We start from the raw sequence: 27,211 nt of genomic DNA, 5'->3' as shown, positions 1-27,211 counted from the left end.
AGTTTCCAAAATACATTATTTTCGTTGACCTTATTAAAAAAAATATTAAAACCACTTACACATTTCTTTTATTTTGACTATTTTAAGAAATCGACGAAGTTGAAACTTGAAATGACTTAAGATGCTCTACGGCCCATGCATTTAATGTGTTGCACTCGATATATAGGAACTTGAAAGCTAGACCCCCAAACTTGTGTGCGATGTAACCTCTTTCAGGTGTACATTTGTTGATCTTTCTACTGATTAGGAGCGTTTCAAAGTTTCATAACTTAATAGTTTAGTAAACATATTTGCTACATTTTAGTCCAAGGTGATATTTATTATGTATGCCGTGGGGTTATTGATGCGGCATTTGTTACTGCATCAAGGTAGCACCTGGACTCGACCAACTTTGACCCGACTGGTGAGGGTTTGAACCTTTCTTATTGTTCAAAATAATTATAGATGTTTACTATATAGCATTTAACGTATAAGTGTTGTTAAAGCTATGTGGCTAGGCTGATTTTCAGTTGTTGCTTTTTTTCAAATCCATATGTTTTTGCCATAGCATTGAGAAGTAAACAAATACTTGTACATCGTTAGGATGCTGATCACTTGATAATTCCGTGAAATTTACATTAAATAAACTATGTGCCTATTGAAAAACGTGCACAGTGTGCAGGCTTTGAAATCACACCACGAGAACCGGATGTGTGTATCTTGAAAAGTGACATTGTAAACAATCCCACTTAAAAAATATGTATCAATAATTGCATATAATAAGTACAGGAAGGTTTGATATGACGAGTTTTAGCACACAGACATTTCAAATTTATAAGAATGGTGCAACACAAAGCTGCAATATATTTAAAACACATGATTTAAATATGACAAATTGCAGTGCATCTAAACGTACAAACAATATGCAAGAACTCTTGTTTTGAATAGCAAACAATTTATGAAACTGATTTTGAGTTTCACTTTGGTTCTGATACAGTCACAATGACAACACTCATTAGGCCAAAAAAAAATTGTTTGTTTAGGGTAACCTTCCCAAAATTTCTAGGTAGGGTAGGTAGGGATTTTTTTATATTTTTATTTTTTAAATTCCAAAATATGTCGTAAGTTCAGAGTGTTTTCTTGCACATGGCAGTCTTTCCTACATTACTGTCATTGCCTGACTTTGTTTTATCATATAAACAATAATTCTGATTAAAATATGCATTTATCCGCCCTTCGTAACTCTCTATTCGCTAACGAATATTTTTTTTGCTCAGAAACGGAAAAAAATAGTTAGGGTCGGCGCATTTTTATAGGTAGGGTCGGGTTACCCGAAACAGACATATTTTTTTTAGGCCTTAGGTGTATGCTGTCGGTCGTTATAAAGAAGTGAAGTATAAAATCCTACACACATGACAGATAAAATGGCTACAAGAACGAGATAAACGTAAATATGTATAATGGACATGCTTAGTTTACTCATGTATCGTTTCAGTCAGGAAGTTTTTTGAAATACAGTCGTTCGGTTTATAACGACTGAACTTCATAAAGCTCTGGTCGTAAGCACTCTATGAGCCTCTTGGGGAAAGTCTGAGCTTGGATCGCCTTCACTTATATCATTAACTCAAACTTTTATTTGGCCATAGAGTTATATTGTGTAAACATTGTTAGTAAAACCATCTAGGGACTAAAATGGACAAACTAGCTATTTCAGACAAACCTGATATATCTAGGAACACAGTGAACCACATTTACAGACACAGCTTAGAAGTGATATATAAACAACTACAATTAGACACATATTCGTAGCGAGGTTTTGTCTGAAATCAATTTTTTTTGTCAATATCTGGGTGCCATAGATATCAACGAACCAAAAATTACAATAACGGAACAGGCTGTAACACTGGGTCAAGTTCCTGTGGCAGTTCATGTATATATTTTGTGCAGCAAAATTACATGGATTTAACAACTAAGCAAAACTAAGCAGTTATGTCGTCAGGGAGAGTAGTTATGGTAAAATCAGTGATTATATACGTCAATTTGTCAAGATATGAGTAATAAGCACTTTAATGACAAATCATTGAGGAAACACATGTTTTGAATGATATTTCCTCCTGTTTCTTATGTCACATCCGGTTTTTAGAATTTCTAAAAAGTAGCACCGCAGTGGCTACACCGTTTTTCCATAAGAAGAAAACAACACAACACTCCGATTGGGAAGAACAGAATGGCAAGCACAATTCCCAAAACGGTGAAGTTTTCGCTGACCACGCCTACCTGAAATTTTCAAGTATAGGTTTTGACTATATAATGTGGTGAATAATAGTACAAAAGAGTGTGACCTCTGTTTCGAAAGAATATAATATACATGACCATACTAAGACATTGTTCAAATTCACTTAAGGATTACATGACCATCCTGAGTCTTTGTTTAAATCTACTCATGACCATCTTGAGTCTTTGTTTGAATCTACTCATAACCATCCTGAGTCTTTGTTTGAATCTACTCATGACCATCCTGAGTCTTTGTTTGAATCTACTCATGACCATCCTGAGTCTTTGTTTGAATCTACTCATGACCATCATGAGTCTTTGTTTAAATCTACTCATGACCATCCTGAGTCTTTGTTTGAATCTACTCATGACCATCATGAGTCTTTGTTTAAATCTACTCATGATCATCCTGAGTCTTTGTTTGAATCTACTCATGACCATCTTGAGTCTTTGTTTGAATCTACTCATGACCACCCTGAGTCTTGGTTTAAATCTGCTCATGACCATCCTGAGTCTTTGTTTAAATCTACTCATGACCATATTGAGTCTTTGTTTAAATCTATTCATGACCATCCTGAGTCTTTGTTTGAATCTACTCATGACCATCTTGAGTCTTTGTTTGAATCTACTCATGACCACCCTGAGTCTTGGTTTAAATCTGCTCATGACCATCCTGAGTCTTTGTTTAAATCTACTCATGACCATCTTGATGTCTTTGTTTAAATCTATTCATGACCATCCTGAGTCTTTGTTTGAATCTACTCATGACCATCCTGAGTCTTTGTTTAAATCTATTCATGACCATCCTGAGTCTTTGTTTAAATCTATTCATGACCATCCTGAGTCTTTGTTTGAATCTACTCATGACCACGCTGAGTCTTGGTTTAAATCTGCTCATTACCATCCTGAGTCTTTGTTTAAATATACTCATGACCATCCTGAGTCTTTGTTTAAATCTGCTCATGACCATCCTGAGTCTTTGTTTAAATCTACTCATGACCATCCTGAGTCTTTGTTTAAATCTACTCATGACCATCCTGAGTCTTTATTTAAATCTACTCATGATCATCCTGAGTCTTTGTTTAAATCTATTCATGATCATCCTGAGTCTTTATTTAAATCTACTCATGATCATCCTGAGTCTTTGTTTAAATCTACTCATGATCATCCTGAGTCTCTGTTTAAATCTACTCATGACCACGCGAAGTCATTGTTCAAATCTACTTCGAGATTATATGACAACATTTTGTCTTTGTTCGCATCTATTGCAACTAACATGATCATCCTAAGTCATTGTTCAAATCTACTTCGAGTTTCATGACCACCCTCAGTCATTGCTCGCATCTACTTAAAGATAACATGACCGTCCTTAGTCATTGTTCAAATCTATTGCAAGTAACATGATCATCCTTCGTCATTGTTCAGATCTACTCATGACCACTCTTAGTCATTGTTTAAATCTGCTCCTAGATTTCATGACCACCCTTAGTCATTTTTCGTATCTACTTAAAGATAACATGACCGTCCTTAGTCTTTATGTAAATCTACTGCACGTAACATGATCATCCTTACCCATTGTTCAAATATACTCATGATCACCCCTACTCATTGTTCTACTTTCGAGATAACATCCTTAGTCACAGTTTACTTTTACATCCGAGATTAAATGTGGCGGAAGAAGACGTTATCACATCTTTTATCAACACAACTTTATAAGACGGTTTAATAATTATGTAGTTGAACATTTAGAGAAAACTGCTATTGTGTATATCAAACAATTACATAAGAAACTACAAACATGAAACATGTACTTTACTGGTCTATCTATAAATACATGAATATGTCGCTCACCCCGCACACAGCGCATGTCCCGGAAACAACGATTGGCTGGCCAGCGGTAATCACGGTGGTTGTTTGTGCGGAATAGCCCTGTTGGTTGTAGCCAGGTTGAGGGTAACCTTGCTGCGGGGGATACCCAGATCCCTTGCCGGCTGATCCATAATCTTGGAATAAGAATTACAATTAGATTAAGAAATCTACCTAACTACTTTAAAATACTTGTATATAAAAATGCTAGTTTTTTTAAACAAAAGAAAAATAATATAACAAAACGTAGCCTACATATTGGCATATTCGACTAATAATTCAAAAACCTTAAAAAAGTTAAGAAAGAGATAAAGCAAGAAAAAAAATCGAAGAAGGCAGTATTAATTGACACTTATGGTGGTACTTGGCTGACTTCGACAGCGCTTTGGTTATAAGGTTTCGTAAAAACACACAATTTGTAGCATGTACATATCTGAAATTCGAACGGTATGGAGAGATTAAAAGAAAACAAATTTGAAGGGTAGGATTTTTTATCTATCTTTCAAGTGCACAAACATGGTTTTGGATTGTCTGTACACTGAATAGTCTTTTTATGCACAGGGCAAAGATACATGAAAAACTAGGCGTTTTATTTCTCGATCGGGCAGAAAAATCGGATAGGGAAATTTCTTTCACTGTTAACCGTGCAATACGTATTTAGTTCACTATTCACTTAAAAACACACTAATTATTGAACATTTTCCTTGTCAACATACGCACTATTGCTAATGTGATTAAAATCATATACTCGCGCTGAACATGGCTGAAGTTTTTACATGCATATGTGTATTGGGTATGGGGAATTCCCGGAGTACATGAATGCACACCTGACATTGTTTCACTTCCGTATGTAACATAATTTACTTGTATACCAACTGATCATTGTAATCGTAACTAGATACATTTTTGATCACTCTCAAAAAAGTTAATCACGTACCATTAAACCGTGTAGCTCACGATTTTCGTTGAAAGTGGGGGCCAGTTAAAACAGCTAGTATATCAAAGCTTGCCCACGCTATGACCCTGATCTTTTATCATACATTTCGACTCCCGACCACTATAAATGCCCGTATTCGTCGACAACGCAACACATGATTATAGCATCGGCATTATATTATGCTCTTTTAAACAGCATTTTTAGTAAGAAGGATCCTTATTGGTATTGGAACAAAAACCGGAAGAGGACTGAAATTATATATTATTATGAACCAGAGAGAGAGAGAGAGAGAGAGAGAGAGAGAGATCACTTACTTGGTGGTTGTGGGTTAGACATGGTCAATTGCAAACTGTATCGTTTCTTCCACTAAATGTTAATGCTGATACTCGTGTAGCCTCTTTTTCTGGAATAAAATCCACTAAAATTTGTATTTTTCAAATTGAAATGATAAAGTAGTCTTGTATCCAACTATATTTTGTCTGAATTAGAATCGTTTTTTTTTTAAATATACAAAAGCAACAAAACCACATCCCTGCCCTCAATGTTTACAACTAAATCTTGAGTTTAGTTCCAATAATAAAGATAACAAATATTTGTCATATCTTCCTGATTTGCAACATAACTAACCAAAATGTTGACTTAAGTTTTTTTACTTAAACTGTTTTACTGATATGACTGGTACACGATTATTCCCTTGTGACGCTAAGGGAAGTGACCATAAAGATGTGATTGTGTTAAAGCAATGTCATATTCAATGCGATTGAAACTTCTTAGCATAATTAATGTTTATCTCGTTCAACACTTGTAAAAGTTAGATACTATAAACGTTTTAATTTCCTTGCAAGAGATATAACTTTCATTAATCATTGTAAGTTGAATATACACGAACATGTAACAAAAAAACGAAAACTGATTCGATGATTTTGCACTCGTTGATCCGAATCTCATCAAGGAAATTAAACTTGAGATGCTTCATTTAATCAACAAAATATCTTCCTGCTTCCCTTTAAAGCTGCACCCTCACAGATTGAACGTATTGACAACTTTTTATTTTTTGTCTTGGAACGAGCCAATTTTTGCGAAAATCCATGGAAACCTGTTATATAACCTGCTGACAAAAACTAGATCGCAGATTTTTATATTTAAGTTCAAACATTGATGTTTTATGCATTTTCCTTAAACCGTTAGCCATAAAACATTAATTTTCGAACGGAAATATGAAAATCTGCTTTCTGATCTTTTGGCAACAATCTTATATCATTGGTTTGCAGATATTGACGCAAAAATTTGCTCTTTCCAAAACAAAAAAATAAATAAAATTTAATGGAAAGACATACAATCATTTATAAATTTGAACAAGTAAACTATTAGTTGGGTGTCACCTTTTTAACCGTTATGGTATTTTCTAAGCATTGTTTATTATTTTTAACCAATCATATGACTAGGTTTCATCACGTGACACGCCTAAACTAATGGCATTGTTCTTAGCCATTCTCAGACATTTTCGGCGTTGGCGATTGCCTCGCCAAAGTTTATAGATTGTTGATTACCTCCTCCTCCTCTCCTCCTCCTACGTGGTTTTTATTAAAGAATAATTTTATTTCATATAATTTACATTTTCTTCCTGTTAATGATTTCTACACATACGGTTAATACCTTTGTAATATCTCTTTTCTGATTTTTACGGTTCACACCTTACTTGTTAACTCATATAAAACCATTTTGTTGTTTCTTACACAATGTTTAGCTTTTATTTCCTTTATTATGTGATGTGGGTGGTTTTATCCACCCAGATATGATCTCTTGGAAAACTACATGTGTATATATACATTAGTTTATTACACTTGTATGGCATTTTGAATAAATGCCCTTAGTTTCATTCAATCAACGTGTTTGTTTTTCCCTTCGTCCATAAAAGTTCGCCTTAGACTGGTTTCGTTCTACCTAACCTTGGTCCAGTGTGTGTATACCACGTGATAAATTGCGTCATAAATGCTACGTCGGAAGGCAATATTTTGCTTCGAATGAAGGCTTTTAACAAAGATACCATCACTATTTCATCACCATTTTAAATGAAACACAGCGCAGTTTACGCCTCTTACGGAGCCCCGCCTTTGTTCTTTTACCAGAGTTTGATTGAGAGTTTAGTATCTTAAAACACTTCGACAAATCTTTTTCACAAAACGGCCGTCTGATGGAGCTCTGTCAAAACATTCTTTTGGAAACAGGTTTGTCGAAGTGTTTGAGAAAACTACAGTATGCACCTTATCAAAGGCCGGTAAAAAGACTCAGGCGGGGCTCTTAAAGCGACATAGACTGCCCTTTGTTTCATTTAAAATAGTGTAGTAAAAGAAAAGTTATCTTTGTTTTAATTCTTCATTTTAAGCAAAAAGTTGCCTTCTGACGTAGCATATATGACGTAATTTATCACGTAGTACTGGGCAGTTGCCTAATGGTGGATTTGCCTAAATATTCGGAAATCGTTTAAAAAGCGTTTCGGCGACGCGATCAATATAGAATGATCACAGTCTACGCAACTGACCTCCATAGCAACAGAAACAACACAAAAGTGCAGCTATTCGAGTATAACCCCAAAATAAATACCTCTAAACTTTCGCTTTCCTAAATGTCAATATTAAGTCACGTGGGGGATGACATCACAGCGCGAGCTTTTATATTGAGGTTCGACAGGGTTATCTTTAAACACTAGACCTACTATACAATGTTTATGACTTATCGTCTATCACAAAATACAATGCCAATTACATAAAAAGTAAATAAATTGACGATGTCATTGTTTTGTGTTGTGCAGCATTTGATATGAAAATGAAGCAAAAATAAGGCAGATTCGTACTTTCAAAATTATGCAAATTCGGACAAATTAGTAGTTCGGATACGCCGAAAATACACATACAAATACTTCAGAGAAGTATAAAATTTATATACAGGTTAAACATTTAATACATGATATTCATTTAAGTAGCATTTAGATATTGTTATTGACTTAATAATGTTTACTTTGTTCTTTGAAAAAATCCGAATATTTAGGCACTGAATGCAGGCTTTTGGACGTCGTTTATGCCCTAATTTCGTACTGAATATTATATTATAATCACTTGTTTTTTCTTTTATTCTTTTTCCATTTTGGTTGATATAGTACCCAACATTTCTCTATTAAAATTTCATGCACTTATGTTCAGTAATTATGACAATATTTTAAGAAAACTTCAAAATTGAACCGGAATAAGGCAACTGCCCAGTATACACACACTGTGGTCGATGTATAAAAAAAAGTTGTAAAAATGATAAATCTGTGAGAGTGCAGCTTTAAAAAGACTATCTCACGGATTTCAAGTTGGTGACATTCTTTTTTTAATCTTTTGAGCAAAATTGATTACTTTGATTATAACAGAATACAAAAAACAACACTGACCGACGCTGACAAAAACATATCGAAAAGAAATGTTTTTAATTATCATATTTTTGTTCTATTTTCAAATAAATACGAACAAAATTAGTCTTATTTAAACGTCTAATGCCGACTTTCCATTATTACGAGCAGTAAATTCACATAACACACGATATCAAAATGTGAATTATGTCCGATCCTGCAAAAGTGCAGGTCCCTTTAATTAACAACGCTACTTAGCAAGCATTTCGTTATCATAGAACTTATCAAATTATGGTTAACTATACCTGATATGTGTACCTTATATGTGTACCTTTTATGTGTATATATTATGTGCACCTAATATGTGTACATTATAAGTGTACCTTATATGTGTACCTATTATGTGTACCTGTTATTAGTACCTGTCATGTGTACCTGTTATGTGTACCTGCTATGTGTATTTTTGTTATGTGTACATATAACGTGTACATGTAATGCGTACCTGTTGTGTGTACCTGTTACGTGTACGTAATGTGTGTACCTGTAACGTGTACCTGTTACGTGTACCTGTTGTGTGTACTTGTTACGTGTACCTGATAAGTGTACCTGCTAAACATACCTTGTATGTGTTGTAGCACTGTTTTTAATGGTTATTTAACATAGATTCAAGTCCTATAGGAGAAATCGTCCATTTTTTTCCTATATTCCTAATCGCTCAAGTTTCTTATTATTCACAACTGCTCTTAATAATTAGATGAAAGAAGTGTATAGTGTAATATATTATACTGTGGTTTGCACTCCTAGTTGGATAACACTTCTTAAGGAAATATAGTTTATCACCAACACGTGCCGACTTGCGAAACTTCACTCTGATATTAGAAAGATTGTGAAATGATACCGTTTATTAAAGATGCACCATTACTCCCAAATAAGTGTTAACACATTTAAAACTATCGTTTTAATATACCAAAAAGGATGAAAAAATGTCGAAAACAATGGTGCTTATAAAGGATACCGAGTTTAACTTGAAAGAAATATGCAGTAAACACGGTATTGCTACCTTATGAGACGATTGTAGATCGCAGCTAATGTTTTAGCATTCACCAATCGTTTAATATTTTTGCATGTTCAGCTATTAAATACATGGTGATAAAATTGTAAAATCAGTAATTAATAGTTTTCATAAATGCATCATTTGGTAAGTAGTTGTAGGATAAATGTGTTTTTAAACATGTTTATACATTGATTTTTTATAAGAGTGTCACTTTAAATATTGTAAGATACATATATACACAATCATGTATTTATGCTGGTACAGACATAACCAGGACATTTATCTATACACCGGCCATTATTATTGTTGCTATTTTTGTTTAGTCCCTTGAAACGATGTGAAAATGACTAAGAAGGTCAAGGTCAATATTTAAAGGCAGGCTTATTGTCATATTTGCCTCTGAATAGTTTTAAAATTATTATACATTTTTTTAGTTTACGAATTATTACGGATGCAGTGCTGTATCATAATTATGTCTTAAAACGATAAAAAACAGAACTGTAAACGGTTAATTTACTAGTACACATGCTTACATATTGGTATATTTTTAAACATACCTGGATAGTAGGGTAGCGGACTACGTAGAATTACAGTTTTCCAACCAAAAAAAACTATTGAAAACTTATGTATGTCCCAACATCAAAATCACTTAATGGCTTTATTATCGAACTTACGCTTTATAAAAACATATTCTCACTGATATTACTTTAAACAGGAAGTTTTAAGATAGATGTAGAGCTTATCTAGCCACTCCACTAGTTTCTAGTTTCAATAGATCATTGATGTTATTACAAAGCTTTGAATAGTTAGTCTCTCATGTAAAACGTTTCATATAACCAGTGATATGGAAGAATACATGATGATGATGATGATAATGATGGTGTTGTTGTTGTTGATGACTGATGATGATAGTGATGATAGTGATGATAGTGATGATGGTGATGATGATGATGATGATGATGATGATGATGATGATGATGATGATGATGATGATGATGATGATGATAATGATGATGATGATGATGATGATGATAATGGTGGTAGTGGTGGTGATGATGATGATGATGATGATGATGATGATGATGATGATGATGATGATGATGATGATGATGATGATGATGATGATGATGATGGTGGAGGTGGTGGTGGTGGTGGTGGTGGTGATGATGATGATGATGATGATGATGATGATGATGATGAAGAAGTTCATTTGTATGCAAAAGCATCAGCGGCGGAGTCAGGCCTTTGTCGAAAACGTCTGTAGCCAACGACAATTTACATTCATTGCAAGATCGAAAACACCCGCTAAGTTATGCTATGTTTAGAAAAATATCACACTAAACCTTTGAACTGCCACACTTCCTTGTATCGTTCGAAAAATCTACGCCAGGTAGAAAATGGCAATATATACTATTAACATAGTTTTAGAAACTAACGTAGAAATTTTCTATTATTTGACGAGTTCTAGCCTGCAATTGTCCGACATAGAAATAAAACTGTAAAACATGCGCCCCATGGACATGCATGGAACAAAGCTTAATGGAACGCGGGACGCCATGGCCGCGTGAAGCGAGTTCACCTGCAGCAGGCGAGGGACACAGTTGCACTATATAACGGCACGTTTTTTGTTTACTTTGTATTAATTTGTAGTAACACATTTATGTTTTTATATATTTTATATAAAAAGGCCTTTAAAATACAGTTTACATAAATAACAATAACACAGAAAGTATGAAATGTCTAAAGAAAGTGAATATACTAAACCGGAACCAAATCAGTCCTATAGTTAGTTGTTCCTTCTTCCGTTTCTTCACTTATTTAAACGGAAGCAATACAGTTAGGTCACTAAAGAACCGTTTTTAAGACGCGTAATGTTACGTTTAACGTATAATGATTCAATACAGTAAGAGTTCTTGTTTAATCCATAGTCTGGGGCTCAAGAACTGGCCTTGGCCTATTTATTCCTCTCGCGGGCAGATGAACTGGGCGCCTTGGGTCCGTGTCTACCTCTTCATGTCCGTTCTGCCTCTCGCGATTTCGGTTGTTGCGCCGTCGAAGACCGCCCCGTCCGCCGCCTCGGTTCCTGCCGCCCCGTCTACCACCTCGGTTTCTGCCGCCCTGCCTACCGCCTCCATTTCTACCGCCTCCGTGTCCACCTACTGTCGAGGCTTCAACTTTGTAGAAGTAACTCTGTGGGATAAATCATGGACACTTATATCAACTATTACACCCAACAACTACTACAAAGGTCTAACGTATCACTACAAAAGCTTAATTATTGGATTAATGGTACGAAAAACTGTTGTTTTTTCCATTTGTAAAGCGAACTGGTTTTAAATTGCAGTAGCTCTGCACAAAATCCCCAAGACCAATGCTTAACACGAAACGAATCTCCTTATCTAACAAAAAGTTAACACTGTTTGGGGTTAATATATATATTTACCCTTCGGCATGATTGAAACAAAACTCGTTTAAGCGTTGCTTTTTAATAAGCTCAGTGGGTGACGGTTCAAATAAGTATGAACAAAACGACCACACATTTTGTATAAATAAAATGGTTTTACAAGATTTCCCGATTGTTAAAAGTACAACATGTAAGATACCTTCATATAGAACATTTCTCCATCTGCCACGAACGAAATTGTCACACGTCGTCTGCTCGGCTCTGCACAGGCCCAATTTTCTCCGTTTTCTGGAGTCACAAAATTATTCAGGTTTATTCGACGCATCTGTTTGCATCGAGTTGTAAAATAAATAATAATAATTTTAAAACTAAGCTTTACTTATTTATCAAAATTGACACTTTCACTGTTAAGTTTGTCTAGTCACCAGTGTTCTCAACCAGATGGTCTCGGATCCGAGCCCTTCTTTTACACACGATCATCATCTCTCTTTCATTGATACCGGCTATGTTGTTTTCCCGAGCAAACATTTTTTTATTAAAGCATAAATAAAAATGTATTGATGAGCTTTTAAATGTAGATATATCGGCCTTGCCACAGCCGAGTGAAAAGACATGAAAAACCAACTCCCATTTCACCGAAAATAGCTTATTAAAAATAGCTTAATAAAAATAATAGTTCTACCTGTCTGTTCATCTTCAAGCGGGCCACCACGGCGTCTGCCGACGTCCCTTATGGCCGTGACGCCGTCGCCAATGCCGTCAGTCAGACACACTTTCAGCGCCACCCTGCGGTTACGCGCCTGGTCGCCTAGGGCAGTGCGCGTGAATGTCACATTTATCGTTCCTCGGGGGTAGTGCCATGTGATCTCACCCTCGGAGCACCCCTCGGGAATTAACGTACCGGAACCGTCATGCCCGCTACCCGCCTCACTGTCCTCAGATATCTCGTTAAACCTGATATTTATATCATAATTAATCAAAATGCAATTTCATCATTGCAAACCTTTAACCTTTAAACATTTAATGAATGATTTACAAGTTAGATGGATTTATTTCGGAAAGGGGTGCGTAACATGACCACTCAAAACATACGTAGTAAATATAGAAATATCGCACACATGCATATACTGATAATCCATGACATCGACACCTGTACTACAAAAGAAAACACAAAAACAGTCTCAGAGAAGCCTTAATTATTTCCATTGTGATAATTAGTTGCATACAACATAAACAATGAAAAACAGAAAAGGAACATATCTTGTTCTAAGACATGTTGGAAAGATGCCACTTACATTTGTGTATTGTAATAAGGATATAGCTCACAATGCAACCTCATGACATTTACCACAAATACAAATTAAAACTCGCCTTACCCGCTATGTATGCCGATATCAATATCACAACCTCTGTCCTCCGCATCTTGTTGCCAGCTTCTCCCCACCAGCCCCAGAATCACACACACCAATAACACGTTCAACTTCATCTCTGTTCACGCATATATAGCCTTTAATAATAAACTTTTCATCCACATGAAATGGACCACTGGGATTAATCTTCGATCATTGGTTGTAAATAACACTTTCCAATTGAGGCCCGTCAATGACGTTTTATAATCAAAATTCAGTGTCATTAACTGAAGAAATACGGAACGCTGTAGATTGTAGAATTGCATAATTTAAGTTTAGTATGTGAGCATATGGTCGATATATGTGCGTAATGTTATTGAATGATAGTTCATTGAAAAGTCAAGGCAATAGTTATTTTTAATTAATGTTTTTGCCTTGAAGCATTGAAAAATCGGGCATTTCACTTCGAAGTTCAGTTGAAGTAAAGAACAAGAAACTGTTTATGTAAAATGTATTTTGGGTAAGTTATTTGACATTTCTGTTTTATATGTTTTTGGTCTTAATATAAAAAATTAAACCAAATAATCATACTTACACTGTTATTTTCATAAAATAGTTTAGTCGAAGCTTAATAATATTCAACTGAAGAAAAGGGAGGTAGTAAGATACAGAAAGGGCAGATATCATAACAATACACACAACAATTTTTATGAATGATACAAATTATTGCTTTAAAATCCATTTTTGAACATTGACTTCCAAGGGATCTTGGCATCAAAGTGATGAACACATATTATTCGTAAAACGCATTTCCATTAATCACAGAGGCTAAGATTGAAACTGACGGAAAGACAAAGTAAGAGAATGAGTTGTGGTGTGTGCTGTTTTAAGTTTATTATTAATGTAGCCAAGAATATTTAATCTGATCCTGACCGCAAGGTTCCAGAATATGGAAATAAAAACACGTTGTTGTTATTCAATAGTGGTACGAAGGCGTCCCAGAATATACGTTATATGCTAGTTTCATGAGCGCCTTGTTTTTTTTTATAACAAACTCCACACTGACCCCCAGTTAAGACATGTTTCGGGGGAAACACTAGAGTTTTGGTATAAATGTGTAGATTTGTCATGTGAAATTTTATTTGAAATTGTTCAGTAATCCTCTTGTTATTTCTCCAGTCTAAAACCGCAAATAGAGTCTGGCAACTGTTCAGGTATTGTTTGCAAAGCGCTATGCCCCGCCCACTTATCTACCTCATTAGCATAGTGTGAGCAAGTGATTGAGCTAGTGATTCCCTTTGTATTTCCCACCCATTTCTGTTTAATAAAGCATCGTGTGAACCTCGGGGTTTTATCAAACATTATCTTAGACTTTATCATAGTTATTACTTATATACGCATTTAAAAAAAAATCTAAAATTTTAACGCTTAGTGAAACCGGGTCTTTAACATTCATTACCACTGACAGGTAGAAAGGACAAGTTTAGTTTACGTTGGATACGTTAAATAACCAAATGCAATTATAGTTTTATCGCTTATTCATTTATTTTTTGCAATAAGGAACACACAAGCAAACTTTACCTAAATGGGTAGTTTGTTCCGAACTTTATTTAAGCGAACATGTGACTAACGACATCGTTGCCAACTTTTTAATGTGAACTATTCCGTGATGTGCTCTTAATAGATTTAAATCAAAACAAGAACAGTTTCTCAAAATTTGTTGTGAATTAACTATAATATCAGGCGTGCGTAGGGGTCCATACTGTGTCCACAATTGTTTCTAATATATATTAAAATGATAGCACTTTGTAATAATAAAATGAATATACGCGTATATTTGTTTGCTGATGATTCAACCTTTAACGAATCTGGTAGCAATTTATCTAGCATTGTATTTCAAACAAAAAGTAATCTAAACTAAGTCGTCGATTGATGCAAAATAAAATAACATGTCTTTACATCCAACTAAATCAAAATGCATGGTTATAGGTACACACAATAAGACAAAGAAAGTTGTCGATAGATTAAATGTTTATGTACAAAAAATGCTTTGAATCTTCATAGAATTTGACCTTAAATGGCATTCACAAATTAGTTTTGTTTACAAAGAAGTTTACTCTAAAATTTCGCTTCTGAAAATATTATGTTCTAGCTCACAGATGCGAGGAAACATGTTTTACAATGCGTATATACTGCCAATACTTGACTTGAGTTGCCATAGTTGGGTAAAGATAACCATTGTTGCATAAAAAGTAAAGACCCTGCAAAAAAGGATTGCAAAAAGATAATTCTAAAACAAGAGATCGCAATCCAAATGTATTTGTACATGACTGTTAAATATACCAAATAATGTTAGAAAATAAGCTGTTTGTCCATGAACAATGAAAATATGTCATTTCAGGTTCGCTTTCAGATGATATAAAAAAACATAAATGCAAACTGCAATGAGTTAATAAAGGCTGATTTTTCTATCATTTATTTTAAATATTTGTTGACAGCAAGCCTCTTTCGAATGATACCACAATTTTATTATAGGGTTTAATACCAGGCATCTTCATTAAATATTATAGTTAATGAAAAGATTTCATAACTTGTTAACTTATGGATCGGATATCTTAATTTTCTGAAAAAAAGGAATTTTTTGAGCGACACTGGTCAGCTTGTCGGGCCTCGTCTGTCATAAAGCTGGGTCAGGGATCACTCTCACCTTTATTGACGAATTGATAAGGGCCTTAAATCACAAACACAAACAAGCTAGTTAAACAAACAAAATGCCTAAACATTAGGAATTACTATGGGATGTCAACAAACAGTCATCCTGGCATCTCTTATCAATGTTATTTGTGTGCATAACTTTGATAATTACGCCGAACTTAAGTGGTAAAAGATGAATGTATCAATTCCATTGGTGATTTATAAATACAAACACATGTTTTCATATGCAGTTACAAATAATGTAATTCATTTTTTTTCAACGTTTAATGATGCGGCTCAAAGTAACTTCGAAATATCACATTATCATCTATTGAGTCTTTAGTGCTGAACATTGTGAGTGTGCATCATTGCCATAGAAGTCAGGCTAATGCAACATATATGAAAAATTACAGTGAAAATGTTAAAGCTGCCCTCTCACAGATTGAACGTTTTGACAACTATTTTTTTGCCTTGGAACGAGCCATTTTTGGCAAAAAAGCATGGAAACCAGTTAAAGGAAAAAAATGAAATGAATTGGAAAGCAAGTTGTAAGTAACATGTAAAGTATCTCAGATGTCCTCCAATTTAACAGATATTATTTAAGGTAGTTGTTTGTCTTAAATGTGTGCTGATTTTTGTTATGTAATCAAAACCAAACGACTTTATAGTTTATTAAGATTAGTGTGAAGAAAACTATATAATTATATGAGCTGACATGAAAAAACCCCTTTCAATGTCGAATGCCCAATGTCGTGCCAGTACAATATTCAGTGTCGAATGTTGAGCTGACTTCACGCAGCATCTAGGGGTGGCGAGAAAACGTGGATTATGGTGGGGCAGGCTCGAACCCGAGTGGGAAGTGGACAGCTATGTCTTTCACCTTGGCGGATCTGTCCATGTCAGTTTGCGTCAAGATACAACCAGGTAGTGCAATCTTAGAGAATGCGGTACCCACTAGCGGGTCAAGGGGGGCGCATCCCCCCCCCCTAAAACCGGCCATGTTTCTTTTTAATTTTAATACAGGAGGAAAAAAGGAATAAATTACGCCCAAAATGCACCATTTTGGACTAGAAATTATTATTTTTTTCTTGGGGAAGTATCCTAAAACCCCTTGCCAACACAGTTGACCATATACATTACGATTCTAAGGGAGGGGCGCACGTCAAAAGTTTACGCCCCTTAGTTTCGCCCAATCTAACATAAAATCTTGTATCCACTCCTGGTATCTGGTAAGAATGTGGTACGTGTTAAGAAAATTTATGCAAAGCGTGGCGATTAAAGAGACTTTTCGTCCATAAAACAGCTTCAAACGATTCAGAACACAACACAATATGGCTTCACTTTTTTATTCTGATTTGCCAGTAATCAGAAAGCGGTTACTTGTGTGGTCGGTTTCCGGCTGTACTTAGCTGACCGACGTCCAGAGTAGCACTTGCGACCGGGAACCATTTTCCGCAGGGCTCGGTTGAACTTCCGGTTGAGGAAGAAGTAAATAAACGGGTTGATAAAGGCGTTGAAGTACCCAAACACCTTGGCGAACGCCAGAAATACGCGAAGGCGGTACGTAAATGGAACGTGCACGAGAACCAAGTGCACTGTGAAGAACGGCAGCCAGCAAAGGGTGAAACACAATACTATGACAAGAAGCATGCGGACGAAACTGCGCTTCTGGGCTTCGCGTTTATCGCTGACCTGCGTGGCCACCACCTCCTCCCCAATGTATTTCCGGAGCCATAGGATGCGCGCCATCCGTCCGTACGCATACGTCATCAACCCGAGAGGTCCTAGGAAAAATAAAACGAAGAAGCCGTACGTATACAGAACGTCATACTCGAATTTGGGGAAATACTCAACACACAACTTGGCGATTCTTATCGGTGGAACAGCTTCCGGCTGCAGAGCAAGTCGCTGTTCTAAACGCTGTATCCAAATTAACGGCAGCATGATTACCATGGCAACGCCCCATAGCGACATAACCGTAAAGATGGCAGTCCTTGTACTTCGAATATAGCGGGCTTTTATTGGAGTCCAGATCACGTAATATCTGAAAAAAGGATAAATTAAAGAATTATGTCTTTCTAATTTTAAAATGATGCAATAACGTGCCCACCAAAGTCCAAACGTGTTTTTTTTAATATACTGGTATAAAACCTCATGCATTTGCGGATTTACAGGTTGTATTCAAATTCATATCTTATTTTTGTGATAGTTCATCCAAAAATATGGATTTTTTTCTGTATAACATAATTTTGATGCTTTATAAATACAGACACCAAGTAAAATAATATACATATGACATAAAGACATTTTAATTCTCACCTCTCAACGGAGATGGCAGTGAGGGTCAGGATGCTGGCTAGGATGCTGGTCCCCTGTACGTAGCTTGTCGCCTTGCACATTGCGTCTCCAAGCGTCCACTCGTTCCGGATATAGAACACAAGCTGCATTGGCATTGTCCACGCCGCTACAAGAGCGTCACTCGCCGCCAACGAAAGGATGAACGTGTTGGTAGCGGTCCTAAGCGCCGGTGTTATCAAAATCACCATAAAGATACAAGCGTTCCCAAGTATGGCACCCGCAGCCAGGAAGCTGTATATGACAGCTAACGTAATTTTTAACCCATGATTGAACTCTTCTGGTAAAGTATAACCATTTTCTGGAAGTAGCAGTTTGTAAAGATCTTCGTATTCGGAGGTAAAATTAGAATACACAATGTAAGAATCCATGTCATCTTCCATCTCTCCCGGACGCGGCTGCTCCATGGCTGTGCTGTCCGACACGCAAAATAACGCAAAATGATTACTCCATAGTTATTCCTAATTTAAAACTCCACGTGTGGCATTTCTTGTTTAATCACATGATATTGCAATCACTCCCTATTCGTTTTAATATTTTCCGGGCTAGGACAACACAGTTATGAGTATGATGGAGTAAATTCCGTGTGCTGTATTTATCACTATTTGTTATGTTTCTGAGATTTTTATTGATCTTTCAAAAGCTCATATTTAGGATGAAATGCAGTGGCGTAGCTTGTCATCCTCTCGGCGAAAATGCATCGATTTCGAAACCACCCGAGACCCTTAACAGGGTCGAGATACGCTTATATGATCTAGCTATTCCGCTCGTATTCTTGCTTCTTACACAATAGCGTATTAACTGCACTGCTCACATTTTATATGGTATAATGCAACTTCTGTTTTTACTGATAACACAACCATTTCTATTCGTTTCGCTAGTACAAAATGTTTTATTCTGCTAGCACATCTACTCCAACTCTTACCTTTTAATAGCACTGTTACTTCAACTCTTACTGCTAGAACTACCAGTTCAACTCTTATCTTTAACACTATTACTTCAGCTCTTACTGCTAGCACTACTTCTTCAATTCTTACTGCTAGCACATCCACAACCTCTCTTACTGCTAGCACTTCAACTTATACTGCTTGCACAACCACTTCAACTCTAAATGTTAGCAGTACCATTTCAACATTACTGCTAACACAGCCACTTCAACTCTTACTGCTTACACTAGCAATTCAAGTCTTACTGCTAGCTTAATGAACTCAACTCTTATTGCAAGCACTACCAGTTTAACTGTAACTGCTTGAACATCCACTTCAACTCTTACTTCTAGCACTATCACTTTTACTCTAATTGCTAGACGCTTCCACTTTTACTCAAACTGCTAGCAAATCAACTTTTAGCTCTGACATTTCTACCGGCTGATAGTATTGATGCATTTACTCATACTGCTAGAATATTTACTTCCACTCATATATCAAGCATATTCACTTCAACTACTACTTTCAACACATACACGTCTTTCTCTTTCTTCAAACACATCCTCTTCTACTCTTACCTCTAGCCTTTCCACGTATACTCTTACTTCACGCACGCTTTCTTCTACTCTTATTTCTACTTTTACTTATAGCTCTGTAACTTCTACCCAAACAGCTATTATAACATTTGCTGTTGTCGTTTTCGTTACTGATATTGTAGGGCCGAGAATGTCAAGAGATTGTACGGTTTTACCAAACTTCGTGTCCTAAATATGATGAGTTCGCCTAAATTTATTCATCTAGCAGTCGCTACAACTTGATATTATCCATCGTAAAGCTGATGATGACAACATATATGTATTGATGTTGTTGTTACTACTGCTGTTCACACTTTAAATCGTTTTTGTTTTTGTTATCAGAACAGAACAGAACATAATTTATTACACGTAAACTATACAGTTTTTTTTGTGTTTCAAATACATATTAAATATCATGTTACAATTCAAATTATACAATGTAGTGTCAAATATTAAATAACTATTATAATCAATTTATGTTTAAGGATGAACTGGAATTGTAAATCACAAATCTTTCAAACTATAGTATACAGAACTGAACAGAACATAATTTATTACTCGTAAATTTTACAGTTTTTGTGTTATGTTTTCATATAAACATATCAACATTACAACTAAACTATGCTGGTATGGTTCTGATCAGTTAATCGACTCTGCCATCATGAGTCTGAATTTCTGAGGCATGCGTCTAAACATCGAGCTACGCACCTGTAAAAGGGCGGTTTATGCCGACCTATTTCATTCAACATCCGAAGATTTATGTTTAGTTTCTCTTTTCCGTGGATTGTTGCTCGTTTGTATTGTCCAATTAAACCTTGATTGTTTATAAACAGTGATCTATCTATATACATCTTCTTGGTTTGACCAGGTGAAGTTTTCTCAACAAGAGGAAGTAATTAAGACTGGTTTGGCAAACAATATTTGAAGCCTTTTGGCTTGTCGTGCCTATTTGTTTGCTTATCTCTCAACACTTTAAGAGTTAAGTGGTGGAAGGCATGCGATAGAATACTGCTCTGGAGATGAAGTGCTACTGGAAAGGTCATGTGTGCTATTAAGACGAGATATAATCCAAAATTAAGTCCGGATCGCTTCAAAACACGATAATTCTGATACCATTATGAGTTGTAGTAGTTTGATATTTGTGTTTTATTCATGATGATATTAATGATGTTCATATGAGCGGCGTACGCCTACTTCAGTTGGACAAAACCATATCTGTCTAGATTAATAGATTAAGAACGTTCAATAGGTCATTAATAAATGGGACTCCGAGCTCCGTTTACTCTCTATTAGCAATGAACACGGTCTGGAATGTCAGACATGACTTAAAGTTATGCACCAGTCAATTGTAACCACGGCCCCCAGGTCCGGGGGTATACCGGGGACAGCTGGGGAAATGGGCCGTGTTTTTACCTTCATGGTCCCGCGGTGCCGGGTGAATGCGGTGGTTTTGTCTTCGCGATAAAAATAGTGGGGATTTGGCCTTACCTAGAGTCCCTGGGGTGCGGGGGCATTTTGTAGGGATTTTAACAGCAGTTCGTCCCAGCAGGGCGGGGATTTTACCCGGACTTGGCTGGACCGCAAGTCAAAGTCCCCGCTATTCCCCGGACCGGGGGGGCGTGGTTACAATTGACTGGTGCATTTACACGACATTGTATAACAAATACTGGCACAAAGGTTTGTAAGAATGTCATTAATACATAAATAATCACAATCCTATATCTCCCCAAGTCTTTGGTATATACATTTATGATGTAAACAGTAATGGCTGAATTAAAGAAAGATATTAACTATGAATATTCATAACATTTAAAACGAATAACAAGATCATGAAGATATGTCCGGTATCATTAAAAACAAAAACGTAAAATGAACTGTTCAAATACATTTTTTGTAAGCATATCATTAATACATGTATAATCACAATCCTATAGAAAATATGGTGGCATATTACTACCGTAAGATAACCTTGAATCATTCGCGAATTGCTTCGTGTTAACCACTTACTTTTTGCAATAAATATCTTCTACTATCTAGTGAATATTCGCGTAAGGTTTTCGGTTTTAGTTATATAAAATAACATTAGCCTGAAAACACCATGAAAACATCATTGAAAGTGCCCAGAACTGCCACCTGTTATAATTTCATGCTGTACAGTACAACACTTACACGTTATCTAGTTATGATGTGCGAATTTCATTTATTAAGAAACGTACTATCTGGTTAACTAGATTAGATTTGCATTACCACTTTAAAATAGTTTAAATATATAAATCCATTTCTGGCTTCTAGCAGTAATTGGTTTTCTCCCACCTCAGATAAGTAGATCCTATAATTTAACCATGCTAGAAATTCTTATCTTGCCCACGGGCGAAGATAAAATGCCCGTATGGAACTCCTTTTTAATGGTCGCCACATAGTTATTACCTCCCTTGTTGAAGACTGTCGTCTGTAGCATCACTGCGCGCATATCCATGATAACCACGAATTATGGCATATCCATTATTTTCACTAATGCGGCTTTCACACAGTGCCGATTATGGCTCCCGTTTGAAATCAGACAGAACTACGACACGAAAAGCGAAAAAGTCGGATTACTATCCTCAATGATCTGGAATGTCCTATCATTGTCTGAACGCAGTCGTATATGTTTGAAACAGAGTCCTACGGATCGGGAATGGTCCGGAGAGGTCGGCCAAGCACTCCCGACAATTAGGTGCGTCCCGTAACATTCGGGAAACTCAGCCGATTTTGTCTAGTCGGATTACAATCGTGACTATGTCGTGACAGATTCTGCTGTGTCGGATCAAAATCGTAACAATGTCCTGTGTTGTCTGGTCAGTGTCCTGTGGAACGGGCATGATCTGGAGAAATTTTGCATTGCCGTTTCTTGCCGATTGAGTCCAGATTGCGTCCAGATCTTGCCGTCAGCGTCGGTTCATTGTCTGGTCACTGTCTGATCTCTGTCGGATCGCATTCGGGAGAATCGGGACGCTGTCGGGACAGATTCGGTCGTTCTTTACCATGACAAAGATACAAATCGGTTCAAAATCGGATTGAGAATGGGATAATCGGGACGAATTCTGCTTGAAACGGCTGGATCGGGACGCCTCCTGAACAATATCTGATTGTTGTCGTGATTAAATAAATGTTGTTGTTTTTTTACAAATTTTAATAAAAGTTTGAATTTCCAGCCACGAATCACAGAATCTTGATCAGACTTTTAACACATTTTAATCGGGAATGGTCCTATCAAGGACGGCAGTAAAAATCCTGAATGTGTTACTTAGGCTTAAGCACAAAAGAGTTTCAGCAAAAAAATACATTTTTACTTAATTTTGTTTAACTGTGGTGGGAGAAAAAGCATCTACCATAGCCGCTCGTGTAAGATAGGTTCATCCCGACCCTCGTGCATGGTGTTTTGCGGAAACTCGGTAAACCTCGTTTCCGCAAAACACCCTACGCTCGGGTCGGAATGAACCTATCTTACACTCTCGGCCATGGAAGTTATTTATAATCTAGTTATGACTCGCGACTTCCATTTAATAAGGGACATTGTAGCTGGTTAACTAGATAAGATTCGTTTTACCAGTTATCTATTTTCAGATTGTCAAGTATAAGTGTATAGTCAATAAGTAAATATGGCGTAGCCGGGACGCCATACCTGCCAGTTTACGATGTCAACATGTCGGACGTTTGTAATGTGGTTGTGATTGGGGCCGGAATAGCCGGTCTCTCCGCAGCCAGCCGATTGTTCGAGGCCGGATACAAGAATACCGTGATTCTAGAAGCATCTGACAGGTCAGCTTATGAATTCTACCTTTGTTGTAGTTCTGTAGAGAGTGTAATCTGGTTAATTCATATACTCTATCATCACAATGGCAGCTGAAGTTCTACGGCGTACTAGTTACGACAGTTGTAGTCCATATTCATGAACTTATTCCGTTTCGTTTCAAATAATGTATAAGGACAAAAACTGCGTTCGTTTCATTAACAATTTTTAAGCCATTCTTCAAAAGTGAAAAAATGACAAAATGATATACCACCAGAAGTATATTTTTTTGTTATAGTTTGACCAAATTTTATAGGGGGTTGGGATGGGGGTTGGGTGCAGTTAACAAAGGCAAATTAGGGGCATGTCCTACCTTTTGGGGCGTAGTGTATGGGGTGTAGTTCACCACCAGTTGTATAACATATGCATTGGTGTTTGGTTGTAGGATAGGAGGTCGGATCCAAACTGTTCAGTTTGGAGACGGCCCCTACCCGGTGGAGTTGGGTGCCAACTGGATCCATGGCTCGTCTCTCAGCAACTCTGTCTTCAAAGTCGCCGACACCATCGGTGCGCTTTCTCCGTACAGGATACTTAATAGGTAAAACGTGTCTGTCGGCTTGACTGTTGATCTTTTCTTCAGAATCATGTCGCAAATTCGAATACAAACAATCAAAACAAATTAACGCTCTTTATGGCTTTGTAACAATTTATATTCGAACCCGCTTATTATTTTGTGGAATGCGATTTGTGTTTTATCAAATGACAATAATAATTATGATGCGACAAGACTATTATGTCTTGTTTCAGAAATGCCTTTTTTAGAGAAACACTGTTCCACTTTTAGAGCCAGCAGCAGATTTTTGCGTGAAGACGGAACGGAAATCGAGAGAGTGACAGTTGTAAAAGCATACTACATTTATAAACACGTCGAAGAAGAGCTCTACAACATTGTGTTTGAAACAACCCCGAGCGGTAGTGATAGGACATTTCTTCCTCTTACGCAATTTCGTCAAAGACTGAAAGAAGAAAGAGAAAACCTTGTTGGGACCACAAGTCAGAGTGATTTGAATGACATAAAGTTGGTACATAACGCGCTGGAAAATTACTTGCGCTTCCATGAAGGGGATGAGCTAGACCGAGTGGCATGGGAGCTGGGGGCGAGCTCATGGGTGGTGCCCGAGGGTGGGGATGTACATATTCCCGGTGGGTACCGGCAGGTGCTCGATTACATCATCAGAAATATCCCAGCGGAAGCGATACGTTTTAATTCCGAGGTGGAAAGGGTCAGCTATAGCCGGGATGGTGCTAAAGTTCGCGTTCAGACTGGTGATGGTCATGTTATTAAAGCAGATCACGTAATTGTTACATGTTCTTTAGGATACTTGAAAAAACATCATACCAGTATATTTGATCCTCCCCTACCAAAGACGAAGGTCGCAACAATCGAATCCATGGCTATGGGCCGAGTGAATAAAATATTTCTCGTGTTTGACAGGCCAGTCACAGCACCAACGTACAAAAATATTGCACTGGCTTGGGAGAACACGGACATTGGTGATGATAAACGTCATTGGTACAGACGAATATTCGGTTTCGACCAGGTTTTTACCAAAACCAACACAATTATCGCCTGGATTGCTGGTGACGGTGCCGAACACATGGAATCACTTACAGATGAAGAAATTGGCAACACGTGTGTGTCAGTACTACGGCAGTTTTTGGGCAATCGAATTATACCAGCACTAAAAAGTATCCGCGTGTCCAGGTGGTGCTCGAACCCATATACCCTCGGTTCCTACAGTTACCAAACCCCGCGACTGACTCGGGGTGAGCAAGAAGAACTGGCTCGACCAGTCAGGGCCTGTGAAGGGAGGCCCGTTCTCCTGTTTGCCGGTGAGGCGATGGCGAACGGCTGCACGCACGGTGCACGCGATACAGGGCTTAAAGCATCAGAAACGCTCATTTCATTCTATGAGCGAAAACAATGTAAGGCTAAACTGTAACTTCACGAATGAATCAAGTTTCTTCGAGCGCATCTTGGAAGAAACGTTTACTCTTTAGTAGCTGCGTAAAATAAATGTATGCTTTATACATCTTAAACCCTTTACTGGCCTCTTTTCCCGGTTTACCTTTCCCTTGATGTACCTTGGTTATATAAATTCATAGAATGTGTTAAATGCTTTTAATATATATGAATTAAACATTACAATTATTTTGCCCATGATATTCTTGAATTCCATGGATTCATTTCAATACTTAATTAATATACATGTTTTAAAAATCACTGATAACAATTAAGATGTACAATACTTTCGAAAGGACTTGAACGACGTACAGGATATTGTAAGTGGTAGGTATGTTAAAATCCTGCATAAAATCTCATGTGCTGTACAAACACATAATTGTAGACGCATCGAAATCTAGCAAATAGTTACTTATTACCATGTTTTACAATTAAACAATAGTAACAGAAGCTTTGTGCAGCTTTTGATTGACCTTTTTTATCAGTGTTTCATTGCAATTTTTCTTCTAAAAGTAGCAGAGACAGTGCACCATACTTTTTATGATCTCCGTTGGGCGTAGGTAACGTGATAAAGCAAAGGTTTTGCCACCAGCCAGAGCATGCTTTGACTAGAGCACAAGCAGACGCTTATGCTTGTCAGTATTTTTAGTTGACAAAAAGGGTGTAATTCAAGGTATATAAGCATGGGACGCGCTTCAAAGTGGTGCACTGGTCAAACAGATATGGGCTAAAATAAAATGTTCCAATGATACCAATGGCCATAAAAATGCCGTCATGTCCAGGCTCTCATGGTAATGACACTGCGCAGCCTCCAGACTTCTCTGACATGACAATGCTGCAATCTTCAGATCCAATGGCAATGCTACCACCTAGAGGCTACAGGCCTTCCAGCAGCCACTAACAAAAAAGTAGGGTTTTCTGACAGAAAAGAAGGAAATAGTAGGATTTTGTTTTACAAAAAAGTAGGAAAAGAAGGAATATTTTTGGTTAAATATGTAACTATTAATAGCTATTAACTTACCTGCAGGAGATGTTTTTAATGCAAAATCATATCATTCTATATGCTACATTGAATATTTGAGTGAATGATGCTTGGTCGGTTTCTGTTGTTGAACTGTGTCGTCATCATCCCTCAGCCTGAAACTTTACCGGTATTATGAAAGATGACCCACATCAAAGTGGAACATGTTGCCACACCTCTCAACAACAGAAACCAGCCAGTTTGACATCGTTTGTTCATTTCCTGCAAATCAAACTAACACAAAGATCAAACTCTAATATTTTTGCGGACTTTATTTTCAAAAAAGTAGGAATAGTAGGAGGTTTTTAGAAAAAAAAGTAGGAAAAAGTAGGAAGCTGTTAAAAAAGTAGGAAAAGATAGGAAAAGTAGGAAAAAGTAGGAACGCTGGAAGGCCTGAGGCTACAAAGACCTTGACCAAAGCTTCAAGCTCCAATAGCCATGACAATGATGCAACCACAACAAGGCTCCCGATAGAATTGGCAGTGCCACAGCCAGTGCCACAGCTTCAAGCTCTGATAGCCATGACAATGCTGCCATCTCTAGGCCCCAAATGCAATGTCACCACTTAAAATGCTCAAGTGCCACAAGACT

General features: G+C 36.9%; 4 protein-coding genes across 6 annotated transcripts; 1 reads left to right on the top strand and 3 right to left on the bottom strand.

The window, feature by feature from the left end:
- Positions 1-799: 799 nt before the first annotated feature.
- On the bottom strand, positions 800-10,199 carry LOC128219705 (brain protein I3-like). 3 transcript variants are annotated; one of them, XM_052927650.1, is made up of 4 exons: positions 10,176-10,199; positions 5,371-5,459; positions 4,105-4,256; positions 800-2,256 (listed from the first exon to the last, which is right to left on the bottom strand). In XM_052927650.1, the coding sequence occupies exons 2-4, from the start codon at positions 5,390-5,392 to the stop codon at positions 2,128-2,130; spliced, it is 303 nt and encodes a 100-aa protein (XP_052783610.1). In that variant the 5' UTR covers positions 5,393-5,459; positions 10,176-10,199; the 3' UTR covers positions 800-2,127. The 3 variants fall into 3 exon arrangements, with proteins under 3 accessions (XP_052783610.1, XP_052783594.1, XP_052783602.1); XM_052927634.1 differs by lacking the exon at positions 10,176-10,199 and adding an exon at positions 9,067-9,219; XM_052927642.1 differs by lacking the exon at positions 10,176-10,199 and adding an exon at positions 5,946-5,964.
- Positions 10,200-11,140: 941 nt separating this feature from the next.
- LOC128224869 (uncharacterized) lies at positions 11,141-13,449 on the bottom strand. Its single transcript, XM_052934963.1, has 4 exons — positions 13,282-13,449; positions 12,588-12,859; positions 12,105-12,193; positions 11,141-11,691 (listed from the first exon to the last, which is right to left on the bottom strand). The coding sequence occupies exons 1-4, from the start codon at positions 13,389-13,391 to the stop codon at positions 11,419-11,421; spliced, it is 744 nt and encodes a 247-aa protein (XP_052790923.1). The 5' UTR covers positions 13,392-13,449; the 3' UTR covers positions 11,141-11,418.
- A 3,864-nt stretch (positions 13,450-17,313) lies between these two features.
- On the bottom strand, positions 17,314-18,710 carry LOC128214795 (pyroglutamylated RF-amide peptide receptor-like). The gene is made up of 2 exons (XM_052921452.1): positions 18,268-18,710; positions 17,314-17,992 (listed from the first exon to the last, which is right to left on the bottom strand). Exons 1-2 carry the CDS (start codon positions 18,708-18,710, stop codon positions 17,314-17,316), a joined length of 1,122 nt encoding a protein of 373 aa, XP_052777412.1.
- Positions 18,711-23,488: 4,778 nt separating this feature from the next.
- LOC128219928 (spermine oxidase-like) lies at positions 23,489-26,022 on the top strand. The gene is made up of 3 exons (XM_052928112.1): positions 23,489-23,605; positions 24,022-24,174; positions 24,421-26,022. Exons 1-3 carry the CDS (start codon positions 23,490-23,492, stop codon positions 25,577-25,579), a joined length of 1,428 nt encoding a protein of 475 aa, XP_052784072.1. The 5' UTR covers position 23,489; the 3' UTR covers positions 25,580-26,022.
- The last annotated feature ends 1,189 nt before the right edge of the window (positions 26,023-27,211 follow it).

This window comes from Mya arenaria, chromosome 2 (genome assembly GCF_026914265.1).
Source record: "Mya arenaria isolate MELC-2E11 chromosome 2, ASM2691426v1".
In the NCBI taxonomy this organism is placed as follows: domain Eukaryota; kingdom Metazoa; phylum Mollusca; class Bivalvia; order Myida; family Myidae; genus Mya; species Mya arenaria.
Note: the sequence above shows the minus strand (reverse complement) of the source record. Positions and strands in the feature narration are given on the sequence as shown.

What these genes read in the sequence shown, in the direction of transcription:
- LOC128219705 (XM_052927650.1), bottom strand. Translation starts at nt 5,392, where the DNA reads ATGTCTAACCCACAACCACCAA. An exon ending in GTCTAACCCACAACCACCAA is followed by an intron (nt 4,257 to 5,370) that starts GTAAGTGATCTC and finishes TCTTATTCCAAG; the next exon opens with ATTATGGATCAGCCGGCAAG. An exon ending in GGACATGCGCTGTGTGCGGG is followed by an intron (nt 2,257 to 4,104) that starts GTGAGCGACATA and finishes TGAAAATTTCAG; the next exon opens with GTAGGCGTGGTCAGCGAAAA.
- LOC128224869 (XM_052934963.1), bottom strand. Translation starts at nt 13,391, where the DNA reads ATGAAGTTGAACGTGTTATTGGTGTGTGTGATTCTGGGGCTGGTGGGG. An exon ending in GATATCGGCATACATAGCGG is followed by an intron (nt 12,860 to 13,281) that starts GTAAGGCGAGTT and finishes TATAAATATCAG; the next exon opens with GTTTAACGAGATATCTGAGG. An exon ending in GCTTGAAGATGAACAGACAG is followed by an intron (nt 12,194 to 12,587) that starts GTAGAACTATTA and finishes TTGTGACTCCAG; the next exon opens with AAAACGGAGAAAATTGGGCC.
- LOC128214795 (XM_052921452.1), bottom strand. Translation starts at nt 18,710, where the DNA reads ATGGAGCAGCCGCGTCCGGGAGAGATGGAAGATGACATGGATTCTTAC. An exon ending in ACTGCCATCTCCGTTGAGAG is followed by an intron (nt 17,993 to 18,267) that starts GTGAGAATTAAA and finishes TCCTTTTTTCAG; the next exon opens with ATATTACGTGATCTGGACTC.
- LOC128219928 (XM_052928112.1), top strand. Translation starts at nt 23,490, where the DNA reads ATGTCGGACGTTTGTAATGTGGTTGTGATTGGGGCCGGAATAGCCGGT. An exon ending in ATTCTAGAAGCATCTGACAG is followed by an intron (nt 23,606 to 24,021) that starts GTCAGCTTATGA and finishes GTTTGGTTGTAG; the next exon opens with GATAGGAGGTCGGATCCAAA. An exon ending in CCGTACAGGATACTTAATAG is followed by an intron (nt 24,175 to 24,420) that starts GTAAAACGTGTC and finishes TTCCACTTTTAG; the next exon opens with AGCCAGCAGCAGATTTTTGC.